This window comes from Chenopodium quinoa, unplaced genomic scaffold (genome assembly GCF_001683475.1).
Source record: "Chenopodium quinoa cultivar QQ74 unplaced genomic scaffold, ASM168347v1, whole genome shotgun sequence".
NCBI classification, from domain to species: domain Eukaryota; kingdom Viridiplantae; phylum Streptophyta; class Magnoliopsida; order Caryophyllales; family Amaranthaceae; genus Chenopodium; species Chenopodium quinoa.
Window position 1 is genome coordinate 8589864 of NW_018743920.1, and position 27485 is coordinate 8617348.

The 27485-nt window shown below is 33.5% G+C and overlaps 4 protein-coding genes across 4 annotated transcripts; 3 read left to right on the forward strand and 1 right to left on the reverse strand.

The window, feature by feature from the left end:
* Positions 1-994: 994 nt before the first annotated feature.
* LOC110688433 (putative E3 ubiquitin-protein ligase XBAT31) lies at positions 995-4942 on the reverse strand. The gene is made up of 8 exons (XM_021865182.1): positions 4435-4942; positions 4282-4341; positions 4096-4167; positions 3692-3813; positions 3445-3585; positions 3240-3347; positions 2522-2783; positions 995-2077 (listed from the first exon to the last, which is right to left on the reverse strand). Exons 1-8 carry the CDS (start codon positions 4618-4620, stop codon positions 1700-1702), a joined length of 1329 nt encoding a protein of 442 aa, XP_021720874.1. The 5' UTR covers positions 4621-4942; the 3' UTR covers positions 995-1699.
* Positions 4943-16063: 11121 nt separating this feature from the next.
* Positions 16064-18115, forward strand: LOC110688434 (H/ACA ribonucleoprotein complex subunit 4-like). Its single transcript, XM_021865183.1, has one exon. The coding sequence runs from the start codon at positions 16178-16180 to the stop codon at positions 17897-17899; it is 1722 nt and encodes a 573-aa protein (XP_021720875.1). The 5' UTR covers positions 16064-16177; the 3' UTR covers positions 17900-18115.
* Positions 18116-19249: 1134 nt separating this feature from the next.
* LOC110688435 (16.9 kDa class I heat shock protein 3-like) lies at positions 19250-20738 on the forward strand. Its single transcript, XM_021865184.1, has one exon. It carries the CDS (start codon positions 20023-20025, stop codon positions 20488-20490), a length of 468 nt encoding a protein of 155 aa, XP_021720876.1. The 5' UTR covers positions 19250-20022; the 3' UTR covers positions 20491-20738.
* Positions 20739-21565: 827 nt separating this feature from the next.
* On the forward strand, positions 21566-23442 carry LOC110688605. Its single transcript, XM_021865368.1, has 3 exons — positions 21566-21813; positions 22978-23194; positions 23338-23442. Exons 1-3 carry the CDS (start codon positions 21566-21568, stop codon positions 23440-23442), a joined length of 570 nt encoding a protein of 189 aa, XP_021721060.1.
* Positions 23443-27485: the final 4043 nt, after the last annotated feature.

Below are 27485 nucleotides of genomic sequence, written 5' to 3' on the forward strand. Positions count from 1 at the left end.
AGGTTCCAAAGACAGAAATGGCATACAAAATTAACAAAGCCAAAAGTCTTATATTCAAAGAGATGTGATTGACTGTATAAATCGAAGTCTATCTCATATGGTCATCCACAATAATCCACAGCGAAACATAAACTGTATACAATTAACTTATGTGAATTTGTATCACTAGTTCATTCATAGGTCAAATATAATCTACAAGTCGTTTTCAAGTTAATAATTAAATATCTCAGAGATTTATTTATTTATTTTTATTAAAGTTTTTTAATTTAGGACAAATTATCCAAGAGTCATTTTCAGGCGCGGGCAACGGTGGCAAAATAGCAAAGCAAAAGTGCCCCATATATTGGCGATGATGAAAGTAAAAGGACAACCATTTTGATAGGTACAAAACTACGTGTACTTTTGACAATTGTATTTCATTTACTGATTGATTTTTTCAAGACATTTCACATTCATAAGATAGTATTTATTTGGAGGATATCATCAAATTATTTGACCCTATTTGTACACGCTCACATGATCTCTTCACCTCTATTATGATTTATGGATTGGTTCATCCATTCTTTGTATTTTTCTTCTCAAAACTTCTTGTAGATCTTGTTCAATTATTATCCACTTCTTATAGGATTAAACTAGTTCACCTAAAGTAGATGAGATCTAGGTTTAAGGATGAAGAAATAGCTACCCTAAATTAAACAAGTTGTCAATAATTATCACATCTCAACCACCCATGTCAACTCATGACATACCGGCATGTGAACGCAGCAGTTACAAGTTTTGGGTGAGACTATCTCATCCTAATTTATTATTACAGAGTACTCCGTACTTTGCATAAGATCATCTTGTAAGTTACCGCTTAAAAATGGGTAAAAAGTAATCTCGGATAAGTTCTTTTTTTTTTTTTTTTTACTTGTATGAGAATAAACTTTCCCACCGAATAACTGAATAAGTACACTAACATTGTAAATTTGTAAGCATCTTTAATGAGGTAAAATCTGAACCAATAACTCAATAAGCATATCTTCAACAATAGATCTCCGTACATCTTTTTTAATTTGTAAGAGCTTATTCTATCGCAAACCAGAAGTTCAGCCTTGATATAATATACATTGTATTGTGGCTTTTACATCATAGAAAATTAAGAAAAACAGTACATGGTTTGCCCATGACCCCTCTTTTACTCCTACATCAAGAGGGGAAACGAAGGCGAGGAGAGAAAAGGTAAAGACTCGACGAGGTAGAAGGATGAAAGGTAGGTGATGAACCCCCTATGTTTTTTTTTTGACTCTTACAAAGGGTCTGACCAATGACGTCATCTAATCGAGCAGCCATTGATGAATAAAGATTTTCTCTAGAAGGTAAAAAAAGAATTCATGCTATCTACGGGACTAGTAACAGTTTCTACTGACTCCCCAAAAAAATTTATGGCTCGCACTTCATTTGAATTTTAAGCAAAGAACAACAAAATAATGACCCGAAAGAACAAACTTACCGAACAAAAGTTCCCCCCCCGCAATCCTCCTCCTTCATTTTTCCTCTCTGCCCTCGTTTCCCACATCACATTTTTTTGGCATATGCAGTTTCTATGTATAGATATTTATATAATTATAATTTCACCCAAAACAGGTTCTTGGACCGACCACGACTGACCATTTTAGCGCCTGTTCAAAAGCTCGGACCTTTAAACACCAAAAATCCTCTATTCATTTGGCTTATCAATCAACTCATCTGCACTGATTCTCCCTGAACCTCGAGCACTCATCTTCCCAAAGGCCGAGAGGCCCTTGAAGCTGCTACTTCCCTCACTTAAGTTCCATGATCTCCTTGATTTTCTTGACTTCGAGGAGCACAAATCAATATCATCGGTTTCTATGCTTAACTTAGCGACAACTAAACGAGCAATGTTGCTCCGACAAAACGGGCAAACAGGTGGATTTACGCTTGCTGTTGTTGGGTTTGGCTTGTTATGGCAACAAAGAGCTAAGGTGCAATGAGCACACATTCGATGCCCGCAGTCTTGGACTTCAATTGTGCAGACTTGGTCAAAGCATATGCAGCATAGTTCCGATTCACTAGTCTGCAATTATCACAATTAATTTCATCAATTCCAAAGTAGTAACCATGCTGCTAACAAACATTTTTAAAATAACAAAAAGCATTAATAAACAGCAATTGCAAGCATCATTAGCATCAGTCATTGTGGAGATGATCATTTGACCCGCTGATTATGGGAAAGTCACTATTGTAAACTTCAGTTTTGATACTAGATAAAAGCGACACGAAAAATCTTCACATACTTTTAATTAACAAATATTCCTTATTGTTTGTGCATTTAGAATAACCATCATTCTCTTGTTATATCGCATGTTCATAGCATCAGACTATCAGTATGCAAACTAGCAGGAGAAGAAGCTATCATTCTGACATATAACGGAATAAGACTGATAACACCACCTTCCTATAATTTGTTTCCTCATCACATTGTTACCAAGTTCAAAAAGATATTGAAGAAGCAGTATACCTCTGACAAACTATCATCAATTTCCCCACCATCTGAATGTGATGGAGAAGAAACTGAGTAATCAGTTCCCTTTAAGATGGTCTTCTCCCTCTCCCTATTGGCCTCCATTAGAGCCCGTTCGAGTAAAACTTTGGCCTCTGGATTAAGATCACTAATGAACTTTAATGGTGAAGGCCAAACAAGAGGCTCTGCTGATGATGGATTTAACAAGGCGGCACATGCCCTGTGCTTATGCTTTAAAGCCACTAGGTATGGTATTCTCCTGTAAAAACAGGTCCAACAACAGTCAGCACAAGCAATTAACTCAACTAAAAAATATGATACAAGGATCTATTTAAGATTTCAGATTTGAGATAATTTCTTCTTATTTCAGATTTTTTTTCCCGCAATTTCTATAAAGGAACTACGATTAAGCATAGTAAATGTGGCATGCCGATATTAGAACATCTAACACTAAACCATAGATTTCTTAAACAGAACATCAATTCTGAATTTGTGAAATGAATAACAAGTTTCTTATACAACATGATAATCCCTCCATTTCATATTGTTCTTCCTACTTTTTTGTGAGATACATTTGGTCAAAGTAGGAAGAGCAATATGAAACGGAGGGAGAACTACCAAAAACACGGGATTTTGATATCTAGTGAATCATTCAACACAGAGTTTTTAAATAACAACAACAATCAATAAAGAGAAGTATGGAAAAAATCCATACCCAGATTCATCTCTTTGCAGCCGGTCTGCGCCCCATGCAAGCAATTCACGGATGCAATCAAGGGATCCGCCCCGAGCAGCCAAATGTAGTGGAGTGCTCCCAGGATAGCTACACACAAAAATTCCAAACCACTTTAGACAAATGAAATCTCAATAGTGCCAAATTCAACAAATTTGGTATATCTTTACAACCATCCATTACTCACCCATATCCTCCAGTAGAAGCACAAACTAAAGCCCCACAATCAAGCAAAATATGAACACACTCGGGCTGTCTTTGACGGGCTGCCAAGTGTAATGGGGTAGCGCCTTTTCCATCTCTAATATTCACAAATCGAGCAAATCCCCTGAAAATCCACCTCAATTATGAACCCAATTTCATCCAATAATACAATCTAATTTCAACAAGATACTCAGATAATTAAATTAGGTTGGTGTATATAAGAGACATACCAAGAAATGGCAACATGCGATGTACGGGCGGTAGAAATTATGAGTTTTAGACATTCTGAACGCCCATAATAGGCAGCATAATGTAAGCAAGTTCTTCCTCGCAAAGAATCAAACATTAAAATCTGAAAATATTCCACAAATTATCATATTAGTATCACACTAATTTAACTTCTCAACTACCAAAACTTTAAAAACCCCAAATCAGATTCACCCCGAAATATCATCCAATTTCATATCTTTTTGCTAGAATATCATCAAAGGCAACAACTTTTAGCAAGAAATTACGTGAAAATTACTTTAAAATTGCAACTTTTTTTTTTCGATTTTCAGACTTTTTTTTTTCCAATTTTCCCAAAAAACAGCTAAAAATGAGAAAGTTAAGGATAAAATGAAGATTGACTTACATTGGCTCCTGCATGAAGGAGCTTCTCCACACACGAGATTTTCCCGTGTATAGCAGCCATCATAAGAGGTGTCTGTTGAAGTGTTGAATTATTCAACCATTAATCAACAAATGAGTCAACCCATAAATTTTAAAAAAAAATTGTTACAACAAAAAAAAGACCCCAAAAAAAAAAAAATTAGCTCACCTGTTTATGACGATTTAAGGCATCAAGATTAACAGATCGTTCCAAAAGCCAAGAAACAACCTAAAAAATGTCCAAAAATCCATCTTTAAACAAACCCACATTCCAAAATCAAACCTTTAAAAAAACCCATAAATCAAATTTTCATAAACCCACCTCGATCTGACCATAAGAAGCAGCAACATGAAGCAAAGAGTTACGATCATAGAGAGAAAATTCATATAAAAGAGAAGGGTCATCTTCTAATTCTGATACTAAAGTATCTAAATCACCCATTTGAGCTGCTTTAAAAATCCCATTTTCATGGTTATTAGGAGACGCACAACTCATCCCCTGACCCATTTTTGTTAAACCACCAGGCCGTGCACCAGAACCACCGTGCACGGTGGTGTGAGACGGTGGGTGGCGTAGGATTGATGGAAGGGAAAGTGAGAAGGGTGGTTTTAAAGTAGGCCTTTAGTTTAGTATGTATACTAATACTAATACTAGTAGGACTAAAATTGATAGACGAGAGAGAAAATGGGACACGGGCAGTGTGGGAGTTTGGGACTGCCCGTTGATCTAGAGAGAGAAAGGCTGACCGTGTGGGGTACTCACAACTATGGACAGACGACGGGCAGATAGTCAGATATTTCCGGGCAATTTGCCCTTTTTTTTATCTTTTTGCAATGTAATTTTGAGTGGGTGATTAGATTCCTTGAATCATTTTCATTGATTGTATTTAAGTAAGGACGTTAATTAATGATTCTTACAAATTTTATGGGCCTAATCAAAGACTCATGTGTCAGATTTGTCCCCTCTCTTTATCCTTCCTCACGGCCTCATATCAGAAATAGTACGATGTAATTAAATAACATCATATACGGATTAATAATTTATGTATCTTGCTAATGAACGTTTTCGAAATGTTGGATAACTTTACAAAATATTTCATAATATAGTATTAATTTGAGAATGTATGTCAAAATCACACGTCAATCGGTATGATTAATATTTATTTCAAGTTAATATTCTACTTTTTATTATTTTATCCAACGTTCCTGGAGTGCTCGTTAGCATTTGCCATAATTTATAAACGTACCATTTTTAAAAATTCAGCTCATATAATATTCATAAAGGTGAGTACATATTATGTATCCTACAAGAGTTTAGGAAATTTGGAAAAGGTGAGTGAGTAAATAGGGAAAATGTGGGCAAAGTTACGAGAAAAAAAAATGTGAGTGATGTGAAAACAATGATGGATAAAATTATAAAGAGGGGTGAAACAATAAAGGGTGTTCACAAATTGTAAAGAACAAATTAATCCAGTTATGAAAAAGCTCAAAACCAAAAGTAATTTAAATTTCAAATGAAAAGATTTTAATAATACTAGGTACTCGGGTATATGATATACTTCGTAATTTAATATGTAAAAGCTCATTCAAAATAGATAAATAATACAGAGTACATTCAAAATAGATAAATAATACGGAGTAATAATAAATCAATAATAATGTGAGGTTGTGAGTATCATGACTCATGAGTAGGTACAAGTTTTGGTTTTCATATTTCACTCGGGGCAACGAGGGGTATAGCTAGTTTAATGGGCTTGAAAGGTTAAAAGAATATGGTTTTTGAATTGTAATGAATACTCTCTTTATTACTAGTTCAAACTTCAAAGGATATGGTGGGTGTTTGAATAAAAGCTCAATAATAGTCAATAGCTGCCAATTTTCCTGAGAAATTTTTGTTCATGATGAATGATTTACTTCTATATAAATTGACTCATTGACCGATCGGCAACTGCTCCTAAAAACGCACTCCTTAGAAATGTTAAGTTGCTTTTTATTACTCTTTATAAAAAGTTGAACTTATAAAAAATTATTGTAATTGTCTAACTTACTTATTCAAAAAGGAAAAAAAATTGTTTAAAAGGTGTAATTGATATATACTTATTTTTCTTAATAATAAGTAATAACAAATATCATTAAAGTACTACGGAACATATAAAATGAATGTACCAATATAAAAGTTTTTTGCGAGTGAATAAATTCTCTCTTACTTCAAATTTTACAAAGAGTTTTTTTTTTTTTTTTTTTTTTTTTTTTTTTTTTTTTGAATAAACTTTACAAAGAGTATTATCAACAGCGTAGATGAGAAAACAATAATAGATTGAATAATATAATAGTTACGCAAGCATAAGGTTGTTGGCATTCTATAACCTTCTAATTTGTAAATGTAGAATGATGAAATATTTGGTGGGTTAACAAATAAAGCCTTTAGCAAAAACATTAGCACGTATAGTAATAACCCCATGTGACTATGTGAATGAATTCTCAACTTCATATGCTTTTAGATAAAAGCCTCGAATCTGATCTTTCCATGATTTCATTGGCTATAATAACATATAAATCGCAAAATTGCAAGCAAGCTAGTACCCAAATTAAGAAGCTTTGCCTCAGCTTTTGTAGTTATGTAGGCAATGTAGACATGCTTGTAATAAATGGTAAAATTCTTAAGTACAAGGCAAGAGACTCTAATACCTAGCTAGTAGTGATAGAATCATTTAGCTTAGCTTTATGAATTAATTTTTTTGGTATAACTTGCATTTGATTCCTTACTCTTTGTCGTCGTATGTATAATGTTAATTTTTAAATTATAAACTACCATATTTAATTCATTACATTAATTTCTTACGGATATTGTATCTCATAATGACTATTGAGTGTCAATGATAAGTACATACAAGCTTAAAATATATTTAGTATGTAGTTATGTACTACATATTAAGGAGTATTATTTAAATTTTATCTATGTAGTTGTAATTATACCAATATTTTTATTCTTACTCATTATTTTTTCATTGTTGTAAAAATCAAACTCATCACTCATATTGAATTAAATTTTATAAAGAGACTTTTAATTATTGTATTTGCTAATTTTGTTTCACCTTGTAAACTACGCTCTTCATTCGAAATTACTAGTCGTTTTATTCTAAACTTTATTTTAACCCCATTACATTTAGGGTATATTTAAAATACTGACAAAGAACAATTTAATTCTATGTTATACAAATACAATATAACAATATCACTATGCATATGAAAATAAATCATATGATTTTTTAATCAAACGACTTGATTAAATTCATAATGTGGGTGTCTTTATTTGTTTAATTAATTTCTTTTATCAACCTAAAGTCCTAAGTCTGTGATTTTTAAAAGTTAAGTAGATAATATTGTATATTTAACACGGTATATATGTAGTGATTGGTGAAGCCCAAAAAGTTAGCAGCAATTTGCAAAACAATCAATTAACTATACAACATATTGAAATGGCAACGAAAATCTCATTGGGACATATATATCATAGTTAACGTATACGAATTACGGAATTAGTATATATAGTTTAATAAGAAATAAGATTTGAGGCATATGGAAGTTTAATTAATTAAAAATTTATAATGTTATGAACGTGTAATTTGGTTTAATTAGTCACCGTTAACGTGTGGTTTAGTATAATTAGCCACCGTAAACATGTGATCGTATGAACGAACCAATCTTCTTAGAAAGTGGGGTTTGTTCTACGATAATGCTAATTGAAGTATTTTACTAGTAGATATGTGTACATTATTATATTATTTACATATATACATAACAATCAAAGTTTTTTTTGACCAAATTTCTCTCCTTTTTTTTTTTTATAAGAGAACTAATTAATACTCAATTCCATTATTGGCAAGCTCATTTATATATGACTTTTAGTTTGAATAATGGAAATGATTTAAATGAAGATACAACTTTTGACAAATGTTTTATCTCAGATTATTCAAAATTATCTTCTGTTTTGGATTTACACGTGGTCTACAAATCTACAACACAAATATTTAGTATGTTGGTTGCTACTAGCTACTTGCTACAAATGATGCTATTCCTTTCAAGTTCCAACCCATTGACTAGCAGTGGTAGATTTGTATAAATTAGAAAATTTTGTATTTTACCACTTCTAGAACACCCTACATATTTTGAACTAACCATCTTTTTTAATTTTTATGTGAAAATATCACAAAAAAAAGGAAAAAATAAAAAATGAATTTCACCACCACTTAACATTTTCCGGTAGAAAGACCGTTAAGTTTCATATTTTTTAAAAAAATCATCGATTAGCGTGATGAAACTTGCTCTATTAAAGTTATAGAGGTCATTTCGATCTAAAAAACCTCGATTTGAGGCCAAATTTGGCAAAACATTCTCAAAAATGCCTCGTTTTGTGTGCATTACACAAACCGAGGTATGTATTACTACGCAAAACGAGACATTTTAATCTTTTTTTTGTCAATTTTAACCTCAAATCAAATTCTTTCAGGCCTAAATAACCCTGAAACCTCTAATAAACATGTTTTTAACCTGGAAATCGAAGATATTACATACATTGTGAATGGAAAATCTATTAACTTACACTAAAAGCGAATAACCAATGACACTTGTCATTACCTTGTGAAAAATTTTCCCGCCTTTTTCGCTTTTTTTTTTGTTTTTCTATTTTTTTACAAAATCTTGAAGCAAACTATTTATAGCTTATGATATCTTCTTTCTATTTTGATATTCATATTTCATATATACTCAAATGAAATATTTTTGCATATCTTTTATATACTTTATACGGAGTATATTATAATATTATTGTCAAAAATATTTAACAATCGTGCATTGCACGGGATTTTAACCTAGTATTTTATAAATTAAAAGAAATCTTATAAACACAAGTTTTATAAATTAATATATATCTTATACACAAGCATGCAAACAACAATCCATCATCACCGAAACAATAATCCATGCCACCCTTACCTCTCACAATCACTATGCCCTATTCTCATTCATAACAATCCCCCAAACTCCAAAAACAAGCACATTGGGATGGGGAAAATGGGAAATCCCCATATATATTTCCCAAATTAAAGTTTTTCTATTTTTTTGGGATAATCATATATTATTCCTCTTTTACCATATTTGCCCTACTTTTCAGTTTCACCTTGATAATAAATACTTTACAAAAATACTTTTTTTTTTTTTTCATAACTAATAGATTAATGTACGACATGTACAATGGCGATTAATGGAGCGAGCGAATCATGCCAGTCAATCATTCATAAGAGCAGATTTATATAATACTAATCGTACTTTCAATTTTTGGTTTTAATAATTAGAAATCCCTCCTTGTCGACTTAATTCAGGAGATTATTTCTTTTATAAGATATGATATTTAAACATCTTATGGGTTATGGTAGATGAGATTTGACATCCCTAATTTTGTTTATCATGTACACAACTTTCAAAACATAACATTATTTATTAGGACAATTTGTCGGTGATTAAGTTAATTAATTTGTGTATTTGCACCAAAAAAGATTTGCTAAAAACGCAAAAATTGGGCCCTGAAATTTTCAATTGGTCAGGTGAAGTACGTCAGTCCAACAATAATATCGATTGGTGATAAATAATTGCCAAAAACGACGGTAATTTGCCCTACCCCTCGTCGCCCCTAAATGATCTTATCCAAGTTTAATACAATTTTTTTTCATTCTCAAGAAGAATTTAGATTAGCGAAGTGCATAAATTTAAGAGCATATACACTCCTATCTTCCCATATTTTCAAAAAGGACCCCTTTAATCTTAAGCAAGATAACAAGATTAAGTATATTATGTTGCTCATACATGATCGACAATACATATACATAAACTTCAAGGTTGATGAGTTATTCTTTATGGTCGAGTGAATTTTTGTTCATGGAATCTGTAGGAGGAGAGTGATGTCCATCTTATAAAATATTATATTTTTAGACAACGAACTTGCCATATTGTATTTCAATTCACAATACAAAACTACATACTCTTAATAACTTGAATGTTGCTCATAAATAAAAATTAAAAATACAAAATCACAAATTGATATTTTCTTCCAAATAAAATAAAGGAGGATATAATGAATATAAAGGGATCATATTGCCCATATACTTCGTCCATTTTTTATTAGTTGACACGTTTAATTTTGACACACAAATTAAGAAGAGGTAAGAGAGAATGGTAAAATACAAAAATACCCTTACTTCATCGATTATTCTCCCACCCCAACTTACTGTCTACTCTAGTGCCCCCCAAGCTAGCATACCTTCTCCATAACCACGAGGCCCACCACCACCACCACCTCCACCTTCACCTTCCTCCACTCCTCAACCTCCTTCTCACCACCTTCACTACCCGACCTCATCTTTTTCCCACTGAAACCTTTCGGCGAAGGAGAAGCGAACCAATATTATTTCGAACATCTCCCACGATACTCAAAACCAATTAAAAGCAAGACGTTAAACTTTAGATCTCACTTTCTCTAGCGATGTCGGCATCAAAACTTTACAATTCTTAGATCCGTATCTGAACATTAAAATTAGCTCTTAATGTCATTATGTCGACAATGGCCGCATATAAAACCCCATTAGAGAGAAATCTGAGATCTAATGGTGAAGGAGGAGTGCGAAAATGCAATTGTGGTGTCCATGGTGGTGCTCGTGACAGAGGAGAGAGGATAGAGAAATTGAAATGGTGTCGCCGCCGTTCAATAAGGCTTCGGTTGCAGCTCCTCTGTCATCAGGTCACCAACTTCCTTCAACTTTCGACACAATGCCCCCATGGTACGGTGGTGCTCATAGTCATGGCAGAGCAGAGAGAGTGGGTACTGGGTAAGCAGTTAGGGAAGAGAGGAGAGAGACTATTGTGGGAAGGAGATAAAAAAAAGGGGTAAAATTGACATTTAGCAACACAAAGTTTACCCAAAATGGAAAAGAAACTTTCTAAAATGAAATCTGGTCAATTAATAAAAAACGGAGGTAGTATTTAGCTAGAGTGACTAATTGATCACGGAGGGAAGGGTATAATTCCATAAAAAAGGAAAATTTGTCAATTGCAGCCATTTAAAATTTGTATTTTGTAAATTGCAGTCATTTAAAAAAAATTGCAAATTACAGTCCAAAAGTACTAATAAATAGTAAATTGCAACCCAATTCAAATTTTTCATCATTTGTGTGTCGAAAAATGTTCCGTTAAGGTTTTAGGGGCCATTTTAACCCTTAATGATCCAAAATGAGCTTGGAATTCGCAAAAAATTAACGTTAGGACCTCGTTTTCACGGCAAAAAATAGTTGCACACAAATCGATACATTTTTTATACACAAAACGAGGCACTTACGTTATTTTTTTGCATATTCCGAGCTCAACTTAGGTTCTTAAGGACTAACATGACCCCTAAAACCTTGACGAAACATTTTTCGACACGTAAATCGATGAAAAAATTGAATTGGGTTGTAATTTTCAATTTATTAGTAATTTCGGGCTACAATTCGGAATTTTTTTTAAATGACTGCAATTTATAAAATACAAACTTTAAATGGCTGTAATTGACAAATTTTCCCCTAAAAAAATATATATTGTTCTTCTTGATCTCAAATAAATTTATCTCAGGCATTAACACAGTTACATTTTAATTAATAGATAAATAGTTTAATATTGTTAATAATAGATTGTAAGAATAAAAGACGGCTTGCCATAGCTTATTAAAGATGATGTTAGGCACTAATTGCATGAGAGTATGCTAATTACCGTAATCATAATAACTCTTGTAAATTTAATTTTATTATTATTTTTTATTTTATTTTTTGAGGAAAACTCTTGTATATTATATTAGAGAGATCGATGTTGCCTTGCGGTATTGGCTTTCCTAGTGGAAGAATATCCTAATTTCCTAAATATAACAATTCAAACTTGTTTTTATTGGTTAAGTAAGCTTTAATTATGCTTCACACTCTACAAAGACGTAGATGCTTACATTAAGAATCGTTAAATACCCTGACCAATAAATTAGTGGATGCCTTTAGTTTGAGCATTTATACGTGAATCATGTACAAGTATTATATAAACTGATTTTATATTTTTAATATTTTATTAGACAAGAAGATCAAACACACAAAACCTACATAATAACCAGCCTGCTTTTCTTGCCAAGTTGGCAGTTTTAAGGGCTAGCAACCAAAGAGGATCTATATCTATATACTTCGTATTTAACTAAAAATACGAGAATTCGTTTTTTTTTTTTTTTTTTAAAGACCTAATACAAGTACTATAATGAACTATTGTAATTGTAATATTATTATGAATATAGTTATATAGTATACGTAATATTAATTGATTTTAAGTATCTATCGATCAATAACAGTGATGTTAGTACGTTTTCAATACAATGTATTCGATTATCGTCCAAATCTAGTCATTGCATGCTCACCAAATAAGGGGAATATAATGATTTTAAAGGGAATAAAAAACACTCTTTACTAAGAAAGTCTATGCAATTGTATCACGGAGTATGTATATTATGTTTGCTCGTCATTTGTTCAAATAAATTGATTAAATTTACAGTAAAACAGTCTGTATAATAAATGTTATTCCCGCTCAAACAGTGATAATATATATGAAGTACGTACTATGTATTATTAATAAAGATTGTCTTGTGCACTTTTTATCGTGAAACTTAGTTTGTGCTCCATCCATCCTCAAGGCATGGCGACGTATTTGAAGAGAATCTCCATAAGATAGTCTAAGATGACCAAGAAAAATATGCAGTCGAGGCGAAATGTAATCAAATTTTGCTCAAATAAGTCAAACATTCCACTCTAGCAAAAGAATAGGAGATGTTTAAGGAAAATTAAAGTGATGTCGACCAAAGGACAATTTCATTTTGTCGGATATAGCTTTATTGATTATGCTGCTTTTTAAAATTTAATCATACTATTAAACACATCTAATTAATTTGATGTTTAGCCTCTAATTACTCATACCTTTTTATGTTCATTTAACTTATAGCGAATTCCTCCAATTAGAAAACAAAAAAGATGAGTGCATTTGACGAAAGATTTAGATATTTTCTTAAAAAATTAATTACGTGCATAGCCAATTAACTATTAATAGGCTTGATATTTATAACAGGCTTACGAAAGGGATCGGATCTTATGAGTCTTAATCAACATGATACCTAATTTATGTAGATTCTTAATCTGTTGAGCAATGCAAATTGCAAAAGTTAATACACCTTGATTTTTAAGATTAGTATTAATTGTAGGGTTAATTAAGTTTTAGGTGGATGCTTTGGGTGAATTAAGAAGCAAGCGTATACGGTTGGCTAATATATAATGTATAGTAATTATATAAAATTATGTATATCATAATAAGGTAATTATATAACATTGTCTTACGCTAACAAAAGTAAAGTTTGTTGCTTCTAAAGTTTTGAATTTTCTTGAATAAGCTTGTTGGTTTAACGGAAGTGTCGTGAGTCATGTTCTTATACCAGAATTTTGTGTATGATTTAGCCCAAATGATACAATAACTTTGCACGTAACTAGTTAAATACCATAGCTTTAGAAGCAAGAGAGGTTTCTTTCCTTTAAATAATTAAACAAATTTGTCGTATTGATATCAATGATATGATTAGAATAGTAATGACATATGAGTTTTAGTGATTTTGGAATTTCGTCTTGATGAATAAGCATACAAAGATAAATCAGAATTTCGACTATACTAATAGTCACTTTAATCATAAGTTATTTTTTCAACTTTGAAATGTCATTTTTTTTTTATTATTGCAATATGTTTGGAGAGCAAATACAAGTTTTGGATTGCCAAATGATAAAGATATTGTAACATAACATTTGATAGTATCAATACAAGCATTATTCCATGATGAGTTGAATTTAACAAGAAGGTTTTTTTTTATTGTTATATATGTATTTTGGCAAATATTTGGAGAATTTCAAGAATGAGTGCTCACAAATATGTGATAATTGTCAAAGGATGAAAATTGATCATACTTATCCAGTCCATTTGGTAGCCGTTAATCAATTTCACTGATGGAAACGAAGTTTGAGATGAGTTGGGATAAAAAAAAAAAAAAAAAAAAAAAATCAATGATGAGACACAATCTCATCCCCCAACCACCCAATACCATTAGGTGGGAATGGAAATTTGTGAATAAATATTGACAATTATGAGGTTAATTTTTCCTCAAATTCACATACAAATTTATTGTAATTTTAGCCCATTTATCGTTGTTTATGACCGATTATCAAAGAAGCTGATAGAGTAGGGTTAGTTATTACTTCCTCCATTTTTTTAGTATGACACGTTTGTTTAGTCACGTTTAATAATGTACAACTTCAACCATTAATACCTTTAATTACTGATAAATAAAAATTATAAAAAGTTGATATTTTGAAAATATATATTGTGACAAATCTAACAAGATCCACACGACTATATTTTTCATTTCGTATAAAGCACAAAACACGATCAAAGTTAAGTGAGTGAATAGTGCTAAAGTCAAAACGTGTCAACTAAAAAAACGGATGTAGTATTTTTAAAGGCATGTTGCTTTAGCAGATTCCAACTTCCAAGACATTCATTTGTTTACCAGATGAGGGCCAACATGACCCAACCCAGATCTATTACTTGAGGCCCATTGATTTATCAGTTATTTGGGAAACAACAAGTGATAATCCGACCAAGTGCAAGTTCTTAACTTCTTTGTGCTCTACTAAATTTTGAGACGAATGTTATAGTAAGTACTTCCTCCAATCTTTTGTACTTGACCCACTTTGATTTTTACACTATTCACCACCCCTTTTTTGATCGTCTTTTGTGAATAATATGTAAGGAAAAGCATATTTATGTAGGATATTTTTGAATTCGTCTCAATAAGTAATATCATAATATATAACTTTTATAATTTTTAGTTACGGAGAATTAAAATTATTGATCATTAAAGTTTTTCATTGACAAGCGTGATAAAAGAAATAGGTCAAGTAAAAAAAAAATAGAGGAAGTAGTAAATTTAAAAAATGCATTTGTTGCCAATCTTGCCATCTCAGCAAAAGTTGTTTTGGACTTTAATGTACCAAACTACCAAGCCTAGTTTTACAATCTGTTGCAGAACTAGGCCCAGTCGACCTGACCGCCTGGCCCAAAAGTTCACAATTGAAGTGATTAAATTCTTTGGGTTTTTTCTTTCTGGTTGCACCAGGCCACCAACGATTGTCGCCTACAAATTGCTAACACTGATATCTTAAAATTTCTTAGGAATGCAGGTCATGGAAGCACGCATCACCATTGGATTAACCTCATTTACATAATTACATGTCAACGTCTCAACGGTCTCAACCATTGTAGTAATATTCCCTCTTTTCTTAAATACTTAGTCCGAACTTAAATGTAGAAAATTTTAAAGTACAATATATCTAAACAACTCGATAGGATAGTTAAATTAACACAAACACATAGCCTGAATTGCAAGTCACAATGGCAAAAAATTACAACCACCACGACGGCGAGGGATCTATACCGCATTTGTCAGCTAATCCACTGCATTATCAGATTCGTGATTACGATGTTCAAGTAAAACTAATCAATAACCTCAATCTCTAATTTTGCTATACGAAGTACTTCGTATTATTTATTTATTTTAACCTTCGAGAGTAAGGGATCCTAAAAAAAAAAAATTGCTACTTTTAGGATTGGGCCATAATAGTACCATCTATCTAGTCATCTAAGTCAAACAACTCTAATGTCAATACACAATCAAGAATAAATTAGAGCCCTAAAAATCTTCAAAAGTTCACTATTTTCTTAACCCAAAAACCCAGCCCAAAAAGAAAAGAAAAATCTAAAACCCTAAACCCCCATCCATTTTTCAGTCAAAAAGCCTCCATCTTTTCTCACATAAAACTCTTACTCCATCTTCATTTCCGTCTTCTTCTTCCACCCCCTTCCAAACCCTAACAAAACCCTAATTTCCATCTCTCTCTCTCCTCCTAACCTCATCAATGGCGGACGTCGAAATCTCTCGCTCAGACAAGAAGAAGAAGAAAAGCAAGAGCGTCGTCATCGACCAGAACGACACCCCCAAAACGACTGACTCACAACCCCAAAACGACACTGATTTCTTAATCAAACCCCAGAGTTTCACCCCGTCAATCGACACTTCTGAGTGGCCAATTCTCCTGAAAAACTACGACCGATTGAATGTTAGAACTGGGCATTACACCCCTCTTTCATCTGGGTATTCACCATTGAAACGACCTCTTGCCGAGTACATCAGGTATGGTATTCTTAATCTCGATAAGCCTGCTAATCCTTCTTCTCATGAAGTTGTTGCTTGGATTAAGCGTATTTTAAGGGTAGAAAAAACTGGTCATTCTGGTACTTTAGATCCTAAGGTTACTGGGAATTTAATTGTTTGTATTGAAAGAGCAACTCGTTTAGTTAAATCTCAACAAGGTGCTGGAAAAGAGTATGTTTGTGTTGCTAGATTACATTCTGCTGTTCCTGATGTTGCTAAGGTTGCTAGAGCTTTGGAAACCTTGACAGGTGCTGTGTTTCAGCGCCCTCCTTTGATTTCTGCTGTTAAAAGGCAACTTAGGATTAGGACTATTTATGAAAGTAAGCTGCTTGAGTATGATGCCGATAGGCATTTGGTTGTTTTCTGGATTAGTTGTGAGGCTGGTACCTATGTCAGGACACTCTGTGTTCATTTGGGTTTGTTGTTGGGTGTGGGAGGACATATGCAGGAGCTTAGGAGGGTGCGGTCCGGTATTTTAGGGGAGAAGAATAATATGGTTACGATGCATGATGTGATGGATGCGCAATGGATGTATGATAATTATAGGGATGAGAGTTATTTGAGGCGGGTTATTATGCCATTGGAAGTTGTTTTGACTAGCTACAAGAGGCTTGTTGTCAAGGATTCTGCGGTGAATGCGATTTGTTATGGTGCTAAGTTGATGATTCCTGGGTTGCTTAGGTTTGAGAATGATGTTGAGGTTGGGGAGGAGGTTGTTTTGATGACTACTAAGGGTGAAGCTATTGCTTTGGGGATTGCGGAGATGACTACTGCTGTTATGGCTACTTGTGATCATGGGATAGTTGCCAAGATTAAGAGGGTGATTATGGATAGGGATACTTATCCCAGGAAGTGGGGGCTTGGTCCAAGGGCTTCGATGAAGAAGAAGCTGATTGCGGAGGGCAAGCTGGATAAGCATGGTAAGCCGAATGAGCAGACTCCTGCTGAGTGGGCAAGGAATGTGGTTCTTCCTACTGGTGGTGATTCTGTGATTGCTAGCATTGCTGCTGCAGCTGAACCTGCGACTGCAGAAGATGTGGTAGTAGAAGAGAAGAAGGAGAAGAAGTCGAAGAGGAAATTGGAGGAGGTCGATGCTAGTCCTGGTGGTGATGTAAAGAAGATTAAAGTTCAGGAAGAGGAAGTTGTGGAAGTCAAAGAGAAGAAAAAGAAGAAGAAGGAGGCTGACGAACCTGTTACTCCTGATGTAGAGAAGTCCAAGTCTAAGAAGGAAAAGAAAAAGAAGGATAAAGAAGAAAAGGCAGAGTCAACTGATGAGGAGAAATCAGAGAAGAAGAAAAAGAAGAAGAGCAAGGATGTGGAAAACGGTGATGCTGCTGCTGATACAGAGGATGGAAGTCGAAGTGAGAAAAAGAAGGAGAAGAAGGAAAAGAAGAAAAAGAAGGATAAAGATGCTGATCAAGAATAAAAGAATACAGTTTTGAATGGAAATAGCCCTTAGAATTGTATGTTACTCCGTATTGTTTTCTTCTCTAGTTATCTCAAGCTTGTTAATTTTGTAGTGTTTGAATGTATTCCAGCGGAACTATGTTGCAGTTTAGATTTTGCTCGCTGAATGGGTTCTCTTGTGGCCTTGAACTGGGCCTATTTACTTATTGAGTTATGATAATCTTACCTTTTTCCATGTTCCCTTGTTTCATTTTCAGTAGCAATTCTCCTTAATTTCGTGATTGCTAGAATGTTGTAGCCTGTTTCTGCATGATCAAGAACATGAAGTCTATAAATTTAGGCATTTGGACCATTCTTGAGTTGTGTTTCAGTCTTGCCCTGTACCACACTACTAGCTACTCATTGCTTATGCTGTACCTTTCAGTTTCTCTGCTTTAAAAATTAGAATCAAATGTATAGGTGACATTGATCCACTCTGCTGCTTCAGAATATGCAAGTATTTCTACTTTGCTGTTAGTTTTACAAGTTTTTAGTAATTTTTGTATAGAGGAATTGAGTGAAAAATTTGGACATAAGACCTCTTCCTTCTCTCCTGAAATGTATTCTGCTTCTAACCCCTCATACCGAGTCATACCTACTTTGTTCAAAAGGGAATGGCCACTTTCTCATTCACTCACATAACTAATTCGAACAAAGCCACAATAGATCTGATGAATAGGGGAAATGTATACCGTGCTACTAGTTTTTTGGCTGTTAGGATAGACTTGTTTGAAGTCTAAAGAAGGCTGAGCAGAAACATGAGTATTTTAGACAAGGAGAAATCCGAGAAAAGTGATGATAACACTACACTGACTCTGCTGCAGGTAAAAACTCTCTTTTAGATCCAAGTTGTAATTTAGATTTTGCATGTGAAAATCACTGCTGTGCAGCCCTGATTTGTGCCTCCTCACTTCTTATTGTCATGATATCAGTTCTATCTTTTATCATGATCCTTCATAATTCTTGTGGGGAAAATTATAATTTTCTTGTTTACTCCATATGAATCTTTGGTGCATTTTGCTTGCCCGATCTTTGTTTCCACGGATAATGGTTATATTTTACTTGATATATGGAGTTATTTCTGGCTATGGGCACTGTTGCATAACTCAAGGGAGGACAAGGTTAGATGACCTCCTTTTGAATGTTTTGTGGTTGTGTTATTAATAATCCTCTGCTTTAGCCTGCACACTGTGCATCCCCTTCATATGTCATAGGTATTGTCAAGGAATGGCTCCGGACGTGGTCATTCTAACTAGATTTGTAATACGAAGTATATGATTTGGTTTTGGTCTCATTTTTTGTTTAGCTTGAGTCAGCTGTTAGATTCGGTTTAATTTCTGATTTAAGGTTAGGATTCTGATAAAAAAAATTTTAGTATTGTAAAGTTAATTAATATTTTTTTTATTGATTTATCGTGGTACTAGGAATCGAATTCAGTTGTGTCCTAGGGTCCTAAGTTGTGTTGAATTCAGTTGGAATCGGATTGGATTTTTTTTTTTCTTGAGATTGAGTGGAACTTGGTTAAGATTTTCCATCAGCTCAAGAAAGTAAACCTTTTTGCAAATTGTTACTCAGAATTGTGAGTTAAGAGGTAGATTGCAGGGTGGTTTTGTGCAGAAGGACTTTAAAGTACGAGGTAGTATCCACACTGTTCCTGAAGGTGATGACGTTTTTTTTTTTTTTTTTTTTTTTTTTTTTTTTTTTTTTTTTTTTTTTTTTTTTTTGGGTGTGTGTGTGTTGTCCTATTACTTTATTTTTGTTGGTAGAAGTTTGTGGAAAGTTGAGGAAATAGGATGTGGCATTAATTAATAATTGTTCCATCATCATTGAGTTGAACATTTGAGATGAATACTGGTGAAGCTATGAAGCTGCTAGAAGGCCTAAAAGAGTCCCTTTTCTAAAGGAACTAGAGCTCTCCCTTACTTTCTTATATTTTATTACTCTTATCATTGATACTTGAATGCTCGAACACTCGCATCGTTTGCTATATATAGGTTGATGTTGTGAGAACTTATCATCTCAGCAAGAAACAGAGCTAAGCATTTGCATTGTTGTTTATCACACAATTCACAGCCTTCCCTCCTTACTTTTGAAAACCCGAAAATGTCTCTCATTCCAAGCTTCTTTGGCCAAAGAACCAATGTTTTCGATCCCTTCTCAGATGTTTTCGACCCTTTGGATGGTTTTTTCTCAACCGTTGCCAATGTGCCATCAGCTCAGGACACCTCTGCTTTTGTGAGCACGAGGGTCGACTGGAAAGAGACTCCTGAGGCTCACGTCTTCAAGGCTGATCTTCCAGGGCTGAAGAAGGAAGAGGTAAAGGTGGAGGTGGAGGAAGGGAGAGTCCTTCAGATTAGTGGAGAAAGAAACAAAGAGAAAGAGGAGCAGAATGATAGGTGGCACCGCGTGGAGAGGAGCAGCGGAAAGTTCGTACGTCGGTTTAGGTTGCCAGAGAATGCTAAGATGGATCAGGTGAAGGCTAGCTTGGAGAATGGTGTGCTGACTGTGACTGTCCCAAAGGAGGAAGAGAAGAAGCCTGAGGTCAAGGCCATTGAGGTCTCTGGCGAATGAAGCTCTAATGTTTGCTGTTTCAGAATGAATTCTCTTTATTTGCATGTGTGAAATAAGTATTGAAGTTGCTTTAAGATATTTCCTATCATCACTGTATTCGTGTAGAACTATATTATGGATTTGTACTGTTTAATGAATACTTCGAGTAAGATGTCAATAATATCATTGTATTTGGATTTATTCTGTATTTTATACTTTGTATAATATTTTAGTTACCCTCATAACTATATAAAACGCAGGAGTAATAAGACATCTTTGTGCAAAATCAGTTTTCATATGACACTATTGAGACTGCATTACAGAAACGGAGTACTTAGAATACAGAGGACGACTATAATACCCCCTCTGTTTTTAAATAATTGCTCCATTTTTCCATGTGCGGAGTTTTAGGAGAAATTAGATAAAGTAATAAAATATGAAGGTAGTGGGGTAGGTAGAAGAATAATAAATACTACCTCCGTTAAATGTTATGTGCAACTTTGGAATTTTTCTATGTCTCACAAATAATATCCCAAAGTTGTAAAAAGCAAAATTAGTTGAGAGAATGGTAGAAGAGAGAATATGAAATTAATAAATATAATTTATATTGAGTCCACTAATTGAGAGAAATGAATTAAATATTGTAAATGTTTTCCAAATAAGAAAATGTAGCAAGTATTTAAAAACGGCCGAAAATAAAAGTGGATCAAATATTTAAAAACGGAGGGAGTTTCTTCTATGTTGCAAAAAAAAAGAGAAAAAAGCTCAATACACTTTCAACACAAAAAAGCAAAATAGTTTAAAGGCAAAATTTGTATATCTTACCAACCAATTTACTAGGGTACTTCTCAAAAAATAACTAGCATGAGATCATCTCACCGAAAACCACGTAGTACTTGATTTAAGGATAATCTACTCTAGAAAAAAATTAAAAAGATAACTTTGACATTTTAAATTTTATTTGAGCCGTCGGCAATGTGGGCTATTATTTACGTCTAGATGAATCACATATAATATATAAATACATTCTCTGCCTGCTGACTTTAAATCTAAAAGATTAAACCCTACATTTTCATTTTCAGAGAATAGTTTGAAAATGGGAATAACGCTGAAACTGCTAGTGAACAAAGAATCAAAGAAAGTGGTTTATGCAGAGGCAGGCAAGGAGTTTGTGGATTTTTTACTGGGTTTAATGGATCTTCCACTTGGTTCAATCCTTAGGATTCTGAGTAGCTTATCTCTTGGCAAAATATATGAGAGTGCTAAGTCTATTGAGGGTTCTATCTCCAGAAACATGAAGTCCGTGAATCTATCCTTAACCCTAAACATACCTCCAATTCTAAGGTTAAGCAGACTGCTGTGCTTCGTGATTTGGTACCTCTGTGAGTCCTTCCTTCTAATTCTTCTTTTTTTTTTTTGGTTCTCGTATGGCCTGTTTGGTAGGTGGTAATGGTCGTTATTTTTGTATTTTATTATTCCGTGATCATGTCAATGTTAATGGAACTTGTCATCAAACACGAGGCATGTTGAAAATTGTATCATGATGATGATCTTAAAGATTAAGAATTGTGAACAATCATTTACAAGTATATAGTTCAGTATATACTTAGTGGTTCAAATATTGAATTCTTGCAAACATATAGTTCAATTTATATTAGCAACGAAAATGAGCATGTATAGCAATATGATGATAGATGTTTGCGAATTGGAATCTTTGAATTGTATGTAAGTATGTTCATGGTCATTGAACTATTGTTCAGCCGGTCCATGATATGATAATTGGCATTTTAAAAATTAACACGAGATTAATTTTTTGCACAAGTAATACTTGAAAAAAAAAAAAAAAAAAAAAAAACACTAAATCTCACATGCTCTGGTGCTCATGTGGGAGTTTGTGAGTAGAAAAATGTTAGGGGTGCACCAAGAGATGGGTGCACCCGAGTCCATAATAGATGCTCTGGTTTAAAGGAGTGTGCATCCGCTACTGGTTTAAATATACGAAGCATTACATTCCCTTAATTATTTTAAAGCTAATGGGATTAGTTTGTTCATTCGTGTATTAGTTCATTCTTGAACGGTTTCCCCTTCTACCCTTTCCCCTGCTTGAGTTGATCATAATCTCTGCTCTTTTCAACACAGATTATGTATATAAGATGCAAATGCATTTATTTGCACTAATTTATACCTTGAACTTATTCTGTGACTGTCTTAGAATTCTAACGTTTTTTTTATAGTTATATAAGTTGTCTGGTGCATAGGGTGGTATTATTATTGACAGGTATGTATGTATGTATGTAGTCTTGCCCCTAACCAGTGTAAACCTGTATTTTTTTTGCCGAATATTATTTTGTACTCTTTAAAACCTCTCAAACAAAGAGTTATTCCTCCTTTCCCCTCTTATTTCTTACTAATTTTGTATCCAAACAATCTGTTAATATTTCCTGATCTTTATCTAAATTTCTAAAGAGATTTGGCTATAATCATGAGTTTTGCGTTTATACTCTGCAGTAGTAGAAGCAGCAGCAGCAACATAAACTACTCATACTCCTCTTCACAACAAACTGATGAAGTAGATGGGTATGTTAAAGGCGCGGTTGCGTACATGGTGATGGATGATCTGACAATAACACCCTCCTCCATCTCTAGCATTAATCTCTTTAAAACTCATGGTATCAAAGACATGTGCACTCTTCAAGAGATGATTGTCCAGGTCCACGCTGAAAAGGTGCTCTTTTCTTCCTTCTAAATACAATTCTCCCAATGTTGTTTACTCGTACTTTGTTCATCAAGTTCTTAAATTAAATTGAGTCAGTCAATTATATACTTCATATATGCATTACACTCACAAGTGCAGCATATGTTTGGTAGGCCTTAAACCTAGTAAGAGCTGCATTCGGGTCTAGCACGGTGCTTACTGATATATTCATTGGCAAGGCTCCCAGTGTTAAACCTACCAACAGTTCCAAGACTTGATCAAGGGATAATGCTATCTTCTACGTCTTGCGTTGTATATGCAGCTATGTTTCATGCATCTGGTGAATAAACTAGATTTTCGTGCTGAAAGTAAATAATTTTACAATTTGTTGGCAATTAGGATAACTTAATGAACATTCATGTATGGCTTATCTAATGTTCTGATGCTTAGAATGAACCTTTCTGCTAGTTTAAGCAGCAACTGTCATGGTTTTTGTTGAATATTTTGCTGTCAATGTTACTGTCTTAGCCTGTTAGCCGCTATACCTTCGTATCTGTACGCAAGTGCACGTAAGACGTAACAAACGCAATGGCACAAACAGGTTTTGGTACTATCCACCTAAAATTTTATAACAACCTTAATTTTTCTTTAGCTAATCCTCTCCATGTCTGTCTATTAATAAATCATTATTAATCTCAAACTCTCAATGACCTTGTAGCTCTCACTAATGACCCGAGTGATGGGCTATGATATTTTCACCACAATCAAGCAAGGCCCAAAGAAGCCCAAGCCCATATGCAATAATGGCTAGTGAGGTACTCAATTAACCATCATCGTTTTTTGCTAGTAATGTATTTAACAGTTGAGAGTATAAAATAGATGATGGTTTCGTGAATCGTGATAGTGGAGGGCCCAATTGAGCGACAATATCTGATTTATTGGACGGACGAATCTTGAATTGCGTACTCTAGGACGTACTGTTTTAAGTATGAAAAGGTACACATTGTAGAAAATGAATTTTGAAATTTGTTAGACATTGGCAAATATTGTTAATTTGCTAATCGTATACTTGAGCAAACTGATATGGTTAGCTTGATGTCAAATTGTAGTGATACCTTTGGGTGTTTAATAAGGTGTCCATCCTACATTCAAGCGTAAGGTGTGCAAGGTGGGCCTTAGCACAGGGCCTCTGAACTAAAAGGGCCTCTAACTATATAGTATGTATCATAATTTACTGCAGATAAAATCTAATGCTAGGTAGATGTCATAGTGGTTAACATTTGTATTTGAGAGTATAGCATGCACATTGGTCGCTTGTTCGATTCTCGTGAAGGATTTTTTTTTTTGTTTTTTCTAATCTCTTTGGTCGTATGTTCGATTCTCGTGAAGAGTTTTTTTAAAATCTTTTTACAACTCATGCATAAACCTTCAATAATTCTATACACTTTTCATTTAGGCTCCGTTTGGTAGGGTGTAAAATGAATTTTTATGTACAACATTTTACAATAAAATGTAAAAATACATTGGGAAAAAAAAAGGTGGAAGGGAAAGGGATAGGACGGATAGGAGGAAAGGTAAAAAATTGCTAAGGAAAAGAGAAGAAATGAAGGAAAAGTGTTTTCCCGCCATTTCAAAAGGAAAATAAATTTCACTCATACAAGAGTTTTTATACTCTTGATGGAAAATTGTTTTACATCCAAATAGTGGAAAAGAAGAGAAAATGATGTAAAACATTTTACACCCTACCAAACAGATTAGAGGGAAAAAAAAATTAAAGAAAGAATATTGCAATGTTATATAATAGTACGGACTAGCTTTATGTTTTTTTTTTTGTTTTTTTTTTGAGGAAAAATAGCTTTTACTCTTTTTAACACCATGCAAACTTTATTCATGGCTTTATTTTTCTCCTTGATATGGAGTAATAAAGAGAGAAAAATTGCCTAGTTAATTTATTAAAATTAAAAGGGCCCATTTTTATAATTAGCACAAGGCCCCAAAAATAATTAAGACAGTAGTGAAGCGTAAATTTATAGTGTACCAATTTTTTATTTTATTTTTTGTAAGGTGTATGATAAAATTGGTGACTTTAGTAACATATTAAAATGATATGGACTTGTTGGGATAAAAATTAGGAAGTACATGTTATGAAGTACTCCCTCCATATTTTATTACTTGATTCATTTATCTTTGTGTGGAGTTTTAAGATAAATAGTAAAAAGGAATCCATTACTCTATATTAAAGCAGGATTTGTTTGGAGGGAATTTTTCCTCTTAAACTCTGCTTTATTTTTAATTTTATTATTTTTTTTTTAGATTTTTTACATAATTATTAATTTTCCTAGGAGCATTATTATCTAATTCTTTACTATTATGCACATTTTTCTACACACTTCTATATTTCAATTCTTTTTTCTGTATTAAAATTAAAAACTGAGCATGGCTCGGGCATTATTTAGTAAAATATAGTGAAAGTGGGGTGGTTGAATAATAAAAAAAAAATTATAAAACAAAAAATGAGTATAAGTAGGGAAGAGAGAGAATATAATAAATATTAAAATAAGATGAGAAGGTCACACTAATGGGAAGAAAAATAGTAAAACATTATTCAAAGTTTCAAAAAAAAAAAAAGGTAATAAAATACGACCACAACAGAAAAATGAAGCAAGTACAAAGTAATAAAATACAGGATGAATATGACTATTCGGATATACTTCGTATCCCTCCGTTTTGTATTAATCGCAACACTTTTCTTTTACATCCGTTTCATATTAATTGCAACACTTCTATATTTGAAAAAAAAACCCACCATTATTTTATGATGTCTATCTCCCAATAACCTCACTTTCACAAATATTCTATTATTTCTATTTCCTACCAATCCCACTTATACTACTTTTTTTTATTTTTTTTATTATTATTATTTCACTTTTTCACCAACCATATTTTATATCACAAATTTTCGTATGCAGCCTGTTGTACTGTGTGGCAGGGGTTACTCGAGTTACTCGGTCAGGGGTTACTCGAGTTGTCGGGGTTACTCGAGTTACTTGGTCAGGGGTTACTTGAGTTATTCCTGACCAAGTAACCCCTTGAGTAATCCATAATCGAACCCCTCGATTAACCCTTGACCGAGTAACGTAAACCCTGACTAAGTAACCCCTTAAGTAACCCTTGACCGAATTCCTTAAGTAACCCCTAACCGAATTACTCGAGTAACTCCTGACCGATCTCCTTAAATAACTCCTAATCGAGTAACTCGAGTAATCCCTGACCGAGTAACTCGAGTAACCCTTAACCGAGTAATTCCAGTAACCCCTCAAGTAACCCTTGACTAACCCTGTCTGAACCCATTAAGTAACCCCAGACCGAGTAACCCCTGACTGAATAACTCAGGTAACCCCTAACAAAATAACTCGGGTAATTCCTGCCACACGGTGTGGCCTGCTGCACCAAAAAATCGCTAATTTTATATTATAATTTTTTTTAAATTTTGTGAACATCTTAGTATTGCGATTAATACAAAACGAAGGGAGTATGATTTATATCTACGAGTACATCACTGCATCTAACATGATTAAATAAGGGGTGTTGTTAAACATCGTTCGCATTTTACTAGGTGACGAATATCCTAAATTGCCCTCCGTATATAAATACTCGATAAAGTAAGTAAGGGCTTTATGAGACATTTCCCATCTCACAAAATCACTCTTTGACACTTTCTCTCTCTAAAACCTTCCAAAAAATCTGAAATTTTGAAAAAAAAAAAATCAGAATTTTTTTTTAAAAAAAAAAAAACCAAAATAGTTGAAGGCTACTCAAACACAAGTAAATCTTGCAATCAAACGTTGAATCCGACAATGGCAGACCGACGGAGAATTAGACTGACGTTTGGTGGTCGTGGTGGCGGCGTTAGCGGCGGCGAGCTGGTGAGTTTTTTTTTTTGTTTTAAAATTTTGAATTTTGAAAAAAAAAAATTTGGACAAGGGGACTTCCACCCAGAAATTCCGGAAGTCCAGGGGAACTTCCGGAAATTTCAGGCGGAAGTGGGGTTTCCGCCTGAAATTTCCGGAAGTTCCCCTGGACTTCCGAATTTTCTGGGCAGAAGTCCAGTTTCCAGGTTTTTTTTTATTTTTTTATTTTTCTGTTATTCCCTTTTTTTATTTTATTTTTTATTTTTCTGTTTTTCCCTTTTTTTTTTGGTTTTTGTGTTTTTCTGTTTTTCCACCTTTTTTTTGTTTTCTGTTTTCCTTTGTTTTTTAATTTATGTTTTTTTTTTTTGGTCTTCGATTTTGTTGATTTGGTGCATGTTTTAATTTGAAAA

Excerpts from the sequence above, each read along its gene's own strand:
- LOC110688433 (XM_021865182.1), bottom strand. The coding sequence starts at position 4,620 with ATGGGTCAGGGGATGAGTTGTGCGTCTCCTAATAACCATGAAAATGGG. Across the intron at positions 4,168-4,281 it reads CCTTAAATCGTCATAAACAG|ACACCTCTTATGATGGCTGC; the intron begins GTGAGCTAATTT and ends ACACTTCAACAG. Across the intron at positions 3,814-4,095 it reads TCCTTCATGCAGGAGCCAAT|ATTTTAATGTTTGATTCTTT; the intron begins GTAAGTCAATCT and ends GAATATTTTCAG.
- LOC110688435 (XM_021865184.1), top strand. The coding sequence starts at position 20,023 with ATGTCTCTCATTCCAAGCTTCTTTGGCCAAAGAACCAATGTTTTCGAT.
- LOC110688605 (XM_021865368.1), top strand. The coding sequence starts at position 21,566 with ATGGGAATAACGCTGAAACTGCTAGTGAACAAAGAATCAAAGAAAGTG. Across the intron at positions 21,814-22,977 it reads AACATACCTCCAATTCTAAG|TAGTAGAAGCAGCAGCAGCA; the intron begins GTTAAGCAGACT and ends TATACTCTGCAG. Across the intron at positions 23,195-23,337 it reads TCCAGGTCCACGCTGAAAAG|GCCTTAAACCTAGTAAGAGC; the intron begins GTGCTCTTTTCT and ends TATGTTTGGTAG.
- LOC110688434 (XM_021865183.1), top strand. The coding sequence starts at position 16,178 with ATGGCGGACGTCGAAATCTCTCGCTCAGACAAGAAGAAGAAGAAAAGC.